We start from the raw sequence: 10,563 nt of genomic DNA, 5'->3' as shown, positions 1-10,563 counted from the left end.
TCCAAAAATCTTGATGACTCGGAAACTCTAAAGCTCCTCCATCACTAGTAGCCTTGTTTTTCTATGAAATCAAAGTTTCCTTTATTTTAGTCATTTTTTGAAAAACAAAAAATTTGGATTGTCTTAAAATTCATCAAAACTCCTAAGGGAAAAGTTCCATGGATAAGATCCCCATTACAAAAGTGTAACATGTAACTTTGGTATTGTTCCTATTGGATTTGGAGCCAATTTTTTCAAGAAAAATAAGGTATATGAGTACCCTTTATCACATGAGAAGGCTCACCACTAAAAAGATGGTGTAATTCTTTTTGTATTATTCAACATAGAATTGACACATTATATATATAACCAATTTTTTTAATATAATTTTTTTTAGTTTAAAAAGTCAAAAAAATTATACTAAAGTCAATAAATTATAATATAATATACAATAATATCATAAAATTTATATAGAACTTTAAATAAGTTTATATATATATATATATATATATATATAGATAGATATATATTTGAGAAAAGAAACTTATAATTTTATTCAATCAAGAAAAGAACAAAATTACATTTTGCATATGTTGAACTACATTTGAGCAATAATACCTCACAACTAATTATAACAAAAGTCAGGTGAGAAAACCCCAATAAATATAATCTCACAAAATAACTACATTTGAGCAATAATGCTTCACAACTAATTATAACAAAAGTCAGGTCAGAAAACCCCAATAAATATAATCTCATAAGATAATGCACAAGCGGACCCCTAACTCATGAGAATTAGCTAATATAAATAATTCTTTATCTTTATATTAAGTTGAACTAAATAGTTGTAAAAATTAGATATTTTATGTTAAAATTTCAATAGAGGTTGATTCCATTTAATGGTTTTGTGGGTAATGAATCAGCACAGCACACCCTTCACTAAGTTTGTGAGAAAAAATTATAATTATAATTATAATTATAATTATAATTATATATATATATATATATATATATATATATATATATATATATATATATATATTATATTATATTATATTATATTATATTAATCTGATTTGAAATTCAATCGAATTTTATTGAAATGAGTTGTATAAGTTAAATAATTTTTAAAAAACAAAAAATCAAAATATTACCCAAATTTAGATTGTAAAAAACTCAAACAGTCAAACATGTTTTTAGACTGCTTTTACTCATGCTTTGTTGAGGAAGTTTTTTTCATCCTACTTTTGATGTTTCTCAGGAAGTTGCTTTCATACTAGTTTCGATGTTTCTCAATCACAGAGAGACAAACACTGATATCAAGTAATGATCCAATGGGATATGGCGAATGTTCAAAGACCATCTTGGGGTGCCTTTTTTCTTCATGGCCCTTTCCTGATATCAAAGTTTCTGGAGTGAAACCACTGAATGTAACAATGCGGCCTGTTTTTTGTCGTGTATGATAATAAATATAAATATGGTGTCGGTAGCTGAATTGCAGAGATATTTCCATCGTATATATTATATAATTACATAATGCCATCACGAAACATTCCCATCATAAATTTATCACTTCGCTCATAGTTGCTTGTCGGCATTATGGCATCCATAACTTCGATTAACTTAATAAGAAAATAACAATCACATGCATTAAGATACCCACAGTCAACCAGTCCATGCAAAAATAATTATTAGATTAGTTCAGAGCTTAAAAAAGGTTTGGCAAAATCGGAACGCTAAATCTATTTGGACTTTTGGTGTTGGGAAAATCACGACCACGTTCTCAGAGCTTTCGGTTGACCTTCTCTCATTTAATTTTCGTTTTATCCTGATCAACAACCCCTATGGTAATCAGATTCCTGTGAATCTTCGAGCATTGATTTTCTATATAAGTCGAGTCTACGCTTCAATTTTCTTCATTCTCAGTGGGTATGAAAAACTGTAGCGACGAAAAGCTCCCTGATGCCATGGCTTCCATGAGAGCGGTCCTTCTTGTGTTCATCCTGTTGCTGCTGATGGCCTCAAACGGTACGGAGAGTTAACTCTATGGCTTTTGATGGATAGAGATTTTTGCGCTTTAATAACTGAAAGTGATATTTGATGTTTGGGATTGTTTTCCCAGAATTTTTTCCTTGAGATTGTGTTTTTTTTATTTTTTTTAATTACAAAATTACATTCTTGGTTTTCCAAGCATTTTCTATTAACCGCGCTTACGTGAAACATTGCAGAATTTGCCAATGGAAATGGCCCCATTTGCGAAAAATCAAGCAAGAAGGGGGACAGTGTATATTGTCCAGATGATGAAGAAGACTGCGCTAAAATCTGCGTAAAGAAAGAGAACGCCCGCGATGGTAAATGCCACGCCTCAGGTTGCTTCTGCTACTTCGATGGCCACTGCGATTTGGCAGACTAATGTAATATGAAAATTGCGTATGCTTATTATCAGTGTGCTTCTCATGGTTGTGGTAGTGATAGCCTGCTAAGCTAAATAAATCAGTCTGAGTCAGGTTCAATAGAGGGATTGTCTGTGTGGTCCCTTTCTCTCTGATGTTCTCTGTTAACATATAATCCTCTCTTCTTTCGAGAGGTTATGTTATAAATATAGTTATGTTGTAAATAATGTCTTTGGATATTTGCTATACATACAGCTATCTACCCCACATTTTATTAAATAAATTGTTTTTTTTTCTTATTTTATACATATCCTATTAGGTTTAAATATGGGACCCTTGTTAACGCGTGCTACCTCAGGTAGGCACACAACTGTGGTGCGAGCGCTATGTGGTTTTGATCCACGACCCTGGCACACCCGGGCCGCTCTTGGTCTGGTACAATTTAACGAAGAGGGCAGGTGGTCCGAAACTGGAATCCTCCCTCAATCAAACCACTGTATTTTACCTGTCGATTTTTTTATGTGGAATCTCTTACTAGGTGGAACCACACTTCGTCGATACTTGTGCACTTTCCAAATCCGGCATTCAATTATTTACTAATGGTTGTGCTTTGCGTTTAGATGGATACATAGATTCTCGGATATAAAGAATTACACCGCATCGTGCCATCTGCAACTATTCATCCTCTCAACGGGGTCCTTACGATATTGATAATTTATACATAGAGCAGTTAATACGGGGTTTAATCATATCCCCTCTTCACAAGACATCCATGAAAACTATGGAATTAAATGATTTTATATATTTGGTGTTTCTTTACATAAGCATAATACTACTCATGACCCACATAAATTTTTCTCTCTCCTACTCTTCTTTCCTATTTTGATCTAGACAAAATCTCATTAAGACAAAATAGAAAGAGTAATTAAAATGCCTAAGTATATGCTAGAGTTGTCTTTATTCTAGAAGTTACATGCCACTTCACTAAATGTAAAATTTACATTTGTTTTATAAGGACAATTCAACATAACCTCATGTATGGATCACAAATCTAAGACGCAGTGGTAGATCTTTGTAATGGGTCAAACACATGGTAGAAGGAAGATAAATGGTTAGGGTAGAGAAAAATGTAATGGAAATAGGAGAAGCACATAATAAGGGATGCATTTGGAACTATGACTATAAAATAGAACTTAAAAGGTCAAAATGAAGCAAATATGAGTGTGGAATAATAATGAATGTGAAGTAAATGTTAAAGTGGAGGTTGAAACATTAACAAGTTTCAAGTCAATGTTAAAGTCAAGTATGAAGGAGGAGTTCACTTCAAAGGGAAATGGGGGAGCAGTTACTTGGAAAGTAAAAGGGAGAAATATTAAGTCTTTAAAAGAAACAAGAGATACTCCCACCCACTACCCATGAAATTATTTTATGGTGTTGGTGATATAATGAAGAATCACTATGATGGGCCTTGCTCACAAATTAAAATATAACAAGGAAATAGAAAGGCATGACCAATTATAATCAAAGGTTGTGATCCACATCTCATAGCTATGACATGGATGTAAAAAAACAATCATTTAGAAGAATATTTGAATGGTTGAAATTCTAATAGGAATCTTTCTTATGTGGATGATTTCGTTGGTTGGAGTTCTAATACGGAAATGGCATGTTGTTGACCTTCTAGGAAACCCCCATCATATATAAATTGTAAGCCTGCAAATGAAGAATGTTGTTTGTCTCTCTATAGAAGTATGATAACTTGTAGGAGTAACCCCAAGATGATTCACCTCTAAGATTGTAGGAGCGCTTGAGTGATTTGGTCATTTATATTCAGTAAATATAGAAGAGATTCTTGATGTATTTATTTGTTATGAATTGAATATGATAACATATTATTTTTATTTTTAGACGATTTGACTTCTGAATTGAAATTATAGTCATTGGTGGTGGCTTTGGGTGTGTATTATACCTTGTAAGTCAATTTGTTGCTTACTTTTTTGAGAAAAATTGATGCCAAATAGTAAATACATATAGGCATGGTTCTTGAATAATGATAGAAACACATTTTTTCATCCAAGAAAAAAAAAACTCTTAATCACAATATACATGTTATGATAATTCCATTAACATAGTTTCCATACCTTCTTTATTTAATGATTAACTATAAACTTTAAAATATCGTAATCCAATAACTCAATAAACATATTTAATATACTAACATTCCTATATTAATAAATAAAAAACATCTCATCATAAACATCTTGCTATAAATTACTTTATTTAAAAAAACATATATAAATAACCCATCATTTATCTTCATAAGTGTTATAAATTACTATAAATACCGTGTGACATTCTAACCTATCAAAGCCTAATCCATGTCAACTAACTTTAAACAGGAAGAGAAAAAACCAAACCTCTCAAACGCAAGCATAAATTATAAATGTCTACGTAAACTCTAACTTTCACCTTCGATTTTCACAATATATTCATTTAAAAAAACATTCTTAGAGTGGATAAACATATTTAATATACTAACATTCCTATATTAATAAATAAAAAACATCTCATCATAAACATCTTGCTATAAATTACTTTATTTAAAAAAACATATATAAATAACCCATCATTTATCTTCTTTTTTTTTGTGTAAGTCAGAGGACTATATTAAAAGAGAAAAAATATAGTACAAAAAATCTGCCACAGCAGATCGAGGCCTGAAGAAAACAAGCCAGACACCATGATTTCCATCCATAAAAACCACAAAAAACTATCAACTGCACACCACACAGGGTGGCTGATCTTGCTATCTAACATTGCCTGAGAATAAAAGATACTAAAACGAGGACCGCATCCCTTCAACCGACAGAGACTATGGTAATGACAAAACCCCAGATCTTGGGGAGACCAAAAAAAAACCGGTCAGGACATATGAACATCCGGTTAAGATAGATGAGAATTAACATCAGAACACAAATATTAAGGGGACTTCCCGAACCTGCACGCTGTGTCCAAGGCCTGTTCCAGAACATGGCTGTCCGCTCTCGCTTGCAGGGATTGATAGCTGCAGCATTTCGCCTGTTTTTCTTGCTGCAGTCCTCTAGCTTGCCTTGCTTCTGGACTGAGTGTCTGCCTGAGGAGCTTAATAAGCACTGTCACCTTCTTGGACAGAGAGTCTACTATCTCATGCACTGCCGTGACTTTGAAATCCAAAGCTTCATAAATGTCATATAGACTTTTCATCTGTGCCTCAGGGATGACCTGGTCACTCTGAGCCAGCCTCTTACTATCTTCCTTCGCATCCAGAGCACGCGCCAACAGGGTTTTAACTCTCCAGCTTTCCGCCTGAGTGCACACAAACTGAGTTGCGCGTTTCGTTACTGTACCAGGATCTTGAAGCCAGTCGACTTCTTGCGCTATATCCTCCTCCGACCGCTTTCACTCTTCTTCCTTCACCGAGGCCTCCAGTTCAGACAATGTTCTTCGACGCGGTTCTGGTTTCATACATTTCCCTCGCTGTCTTGAGCTCCGTATTCGCAGTTGCACTGCGGCAGCCGTCACCTTCCATTCTTATCTTAACACTTGCAACGTGAGACCCGGCGCTGAGAACCGAAAGTAAATGAACCGGAACGATGCACTGCAAAATTCTGTTCATGACTATGCCTCTACTCGTTGTTAAATAGTTGATCTGGAGGATATTGCTCATGACTAACCGATCCTCCCGAAACGACGTGGATGTACTGACATAATTGTTACTGCCTTGAACTGTGTTTTCTGAGTGATGTATCCAATCTTTGACATCAATGTTGCCTCTTCCTTCTCTAATCAGAAATTGCCAAGTGTCCTCCAACTTGCTGTGGTGACGGCGGTGATCGTTGCGGCACATCATATTAGATTTGTTTCCTTTATTCCCCTTCTGTTGCCATAAACGCATTGGAATTACCTGTCCTTTTGTCTTCTGCCAACTTTTAATACCCGTATCCACTCCTTTGTGCTTTATCATAGAAAAACGTGGAGTCCGAACGCCTTCCGGTTAAGCCCGGTTGGCATTATCCTTGTCTTGTTTGGCCAGCTGGATGCATTTCCTTTTCAGGTCTGGGCAGTTCACCTGCTGCCAACAGCTGTCCCATTCCCTATTTTGGTTATCGATGCCATGATTTGCTAGGTGGTCCGCTATCGCATTCGCCTTGTGTCTCACCGCCTGGAAGACTAACCCTCTCATGCCGCTAATCAATTCGGCTATGTTTTTTGTCACCTTTGCTAATCTCCAATGCTTCGTTTCTTTGCTCGCTTTGGTTCCGCCATAGATTCTCTTTTCCACAGAGATTACTAGGGTCGAGTCACCTTCTACCACCGCTGTATAATTCTACATGTCTTTTAGAATCCGTAGTCCCTGTGCTAAAGCTGCAAACTCCATTTCATTGTTCGTCCCTTCACCCAGTGCTTTGTAGTAAATATGAAGAATGTCTCCTTTATGGTTTCTTATGATTCCTCCGATACCGGCCATCCCAGGGTTTCCTCTGGACACGCCATCAAAATTCAACTTCAGCCAGCCAACCGACGGGTAATTCCAACTATTGGACTCAGACTGTGGGCTTTGTTGTCCTCTCGACGTGGCCGTGCTCTGGTTGATGTCCAGCTGGAAGAGTTTTAAAATCCGTAAGTCACCAGATGAAGGCTTCTCATTATTTTCCGCTTTCACTTTTACTTGAATTAACTGTTTAATATTTCTCATAAGAGTGTCTATGGCATGCTCTGTGTTTCTGTATTCATCTTGGAATATTCTCCTGTTACGCTTCTTCCATATGGTCCATGTTAAAAAACCCGGTATAACTTTCCAAATGTTGTTGACTCTGGAATTTTTTGAGTAATTTTTTTGCCAATTTTGTATAGTATCCTGAATGGACTCCCTATTTCTGTTAGAGTATAGCATAATACCCTCCGCCCAATTCCATAAATGACAAGCCCAGTCACAGGAATTAAATAAATGATTTATTGTTTCTTCCTCTACCAGGCACATTGGGCATCTAGACGGCCCATGAAAGCCTTTATTGCGTAGATTTTCCCATGTCAAGGTTTTTTTCCTCATTAAAAGCCAGAGGAACGTTTTGATTTTTGGCCAAAACAGGCCGTCCCACACGTTATGACTCCAAGGTAAGACCTCCCTTTGCTCTGCATTTTCTATCAGTTCCCTGGCTTCCTTGAGTGAGAAATTTCCGTTGCCCTTCATTCCCCATCTAAGCTGGTCCTTTTCTTCCGTATTCCTTATCTTCCTTTTGAGTAGTTGGTCAATTAGATGCTTTGTGCTGTCGTTTTCCCCATTGCTGTTGTCAAAGTCGAAGTTTATCCATTCTCTCCAGATGGGATCCCTGTTGTTCCAGTTCCAGTATTGATGAACTCTGTGTCGACCCTCGTGTTGGCATTTCTGCTTGAGAAGATCGAGTTCAGGCTTTTCCAATTTTGGGAGTTTCTGCCAAGCATCTTCCCAAAAGAGAGCTGAATGGCCATTCCAGATTTCCCAGAAACTATTTTCCTGCACCAAGTTGCGATTTTTCCTGGCAAGATTCCATATGGGTGATCCCTCAAGAACCTCCTGAAGCCTAATAAGATCCTGATTATTGTGTTCAGGGGTATATTTCTCTTTCCAATGTCTTGCCCAGGGGAGATGGGGCTCTTTTATCCATCGCCACCAAAGTTTAGCACCACAAGTCATGTTGATGATTGAAGGATCCACCAGATTTAGGCCTCCCAAAATTTTTGGTTTGCAGAGTTTGTGCCATGCCACAAGCGCCCATTTTTTCTTCTCCCCATTACCATTCCATAAAAAGGATCTTTGGATTGTTCTAATTTGTTGGAGGATGCCCTTGGGGGATGGCAGCATGGAAAGTAAGTACTGAGGGATAGCTTGCAGAACTGCCTTTGTAAGAACTAATCTCCCTGCAAAATTAAGTGCTCTGTGCGTCCAGTGCTTGCACCTTTTCTCCAGGTTAGCCAAGATTTTCTCCCAGTGCACTTTTTGCCAGGGTTTGAGTGTTAGAGGTGCTCCCAAATATCTTGAAGGTAGACATCCTTTTCTGAATCCAAGTAAATTAGAGAGGTGCTTCTGAATAGCTGGATGTGTGTGAAAGAAAAAAATCGTGGATTTGGAAAAATTAATTTCCATTCTGGATGCCTTGCTGAAAAGATCAAGGATTTTCTTAAAAGCCAGAGCCTCTTTCACTGTGGGGGTTCCATGTAACATCGTATCATCCACAAATTGTTGGTGCGTTGTTGCTGGAATAGATTGGAGAGGCTGAAGGCCCTTGATTTTCCCTTCTCTTTTTGCTTTGGCTATGAGTCTGCTGAGACCTTCCATGAGAATTACAAACAGGAAGGGGGAGAGAGGGTCTCCTTGTCTGATTCCATGAGTGGGTGAAAAGGGTTCAGAGGGGGATCCATTTACAAGGATTGAGAATCTGGAGGACTTAATAAGGGCTAGGATCCAATTGATCCATATCTTGCAAAAACCGAAGGCTTTTAGAATGGCTTCTAGATATTGCCAACTAACTTTATCATAGGCTTTCGATAGATCAAGCTGCATTAACATCTCTGCTAATTTTCTAGTTTGCAGGGTGTGAATCATTTCTTGAGCTAGAAGAATATTGTCTAAAATCTGTCTCCCTTCGACATACCTAGATTGCTCTTCTAATATGAGACCAGGAAGAATTGGCTTTAGTCTATTAGCTATAACTTTTGATATGATTTTATAAATGACATTACACAGAGAAATTGGTCTAAACTTCTCAGGAGAGTTTGCTTCTTCCATCTTTGGGATAAGCGCTATGAAGGTGGAGTTGAGAGATTTGAGGATGGAACCAGATCGCCTAGAGTCCTCAACAACTTCCCATATCTCATGTTTCACTAGGTTCCAGCAGGCTTTGTAAAAATTAATGGTGAAACCATCCGGTCTAGGGGCCTTATCACTAGGCATACTTCTGACTGCTTCCTCCACTTCCTCTAAGGTTATTTCTCTGCTTAGAGCTGAGTTCTGATCGTTGGTAATAGTTTTGGGGATGGCCGAGATGAGCTCCTTTATGGCATTCTCTCTGTTTGCTTGCGGTTCCTGGGCAATACTGCTGAAATGCCTAGTTAGTAAAGCCGCTATGTCTTGGTGATTCTTTAAAGTTTCACCATTCTCATCCTTGAGTTCTAGAATTCTATTCGCACTTCTGTAATCTAGAGCAGATCTGTGAAAAAATTTGGTATTCTGCTTACCCTCTTTAAGCCACTGAATTCTAGATTTCTGCTTCCAAATAGTTTCTTCCTGCTGACAGCGTGTATGCCACTGATTAGTTAGATCTCTTTCCTGCTCTACAGACTCCTCACTGTTCTGCCCTGAAGCCCACGCTTTGTGAATCTGTTCCAGTTTATCTTCTATCAAGGTTTTCTCCTTAAAAATATCTCCAAACTCTGTAATCTTCCATTCTTTAATTTTGGCTTTAGTGTACCTTAGTTTCTTCTGAAGGTTAAACATTTTGGATCCCCCTCCAATCACAGGTACAGACCACCATTTCTCCACCAGATTGAGGAAGTTGGGGTGTTCCAACCAAAATTTTTCGAATCTGAAAGCTTTATTCCTTGGGGTGCCATGGATAGCCGCTATTAAAGATATTGGCCAGTGGTCAGATCCTCCACTTGGAAGGATGTCTGACTCAACTAGAATACCATCCATAATGATGCTCTCAGAGATGATGAATCTATCCAGACGAAAGGCAATCAGCCTATCACCCCCTCGTCTGTTATTCCATGTAAAAGTACCACTCTTAGGTGGGATATCCACCCGTTTAGCATTATCAATGAAATTTGTGAATAATTCCGCATCCTTATTGAGTTTTCTTATTCCCCCTTTCTTCTCCAGAAGGGTGGTTATCATGTTAAAGTCACCCCCCATAATGCATTTGGAATATGGATGTCTAGAAATTAAACTTGACAGAGAGTTTAAAAAGGTTATTTTATCCTCTATCTTCTGTGGTCCATAAACATTTATAAATAAGAAGGATTCAGAGTTACCTGTTGGTTGGGCTTCCACAGCTATAAATGCTCTAGTTGCTTCTGTTGAGAGGACTTGAAACATTCTTGAGTCCCACATTGTGACTAAACCTCCTTCTCTCCCCTGACTTTCTACTTCCATATAATTTATGTGATTGCCAAG

General features: G+C 37.4%; 1 protein-coding gene across 1 annotated transcript; it reads left to right on the top strand.

Moving 5' to 3' along the window:
• The first annotated feature begins 1,910 nt into the window (after positions 1–1,910).
• LOC149162365 (major pollen allergen Art v 1-like) lies at positions 1,911–2,392 on the top strand. Its single transcript, XM_089435167.1, has 2 exons — positions 1,911–2,007; positions 2,208–2,392. Exons 1-2 carry the CDS (start codon positions 1,911–1,913, stop codon positions 2,390–2,392), a joined length of 282 nt encoding a protein of 93 aa, XP_089291293.1.
• Positions 2,393–10,563: the final 8,171 nt, after the last annotated feature.

This window comes from Pinus tabuliformis, chromosome 5_2 (genome assembly GCF_031772625.1).
Source record: "Pinus tabuliformis cultivar Carrire ecotype Pingquan chromosome 5_2, CPIR1, whole genome shotgun sequence".
NCBI classification, from domain to species: Eukaryota; Viridiplantae; Streptophyta; class Pinopsida; order Pinales; family Pinaceae; genus Pinus; species Pinus tabuliformis.
The sequence above is the reverse complement of the archived record's forward strand: the minus strand, read 5'-3'. Positions and strand labels throughout refer to the sequence as shown.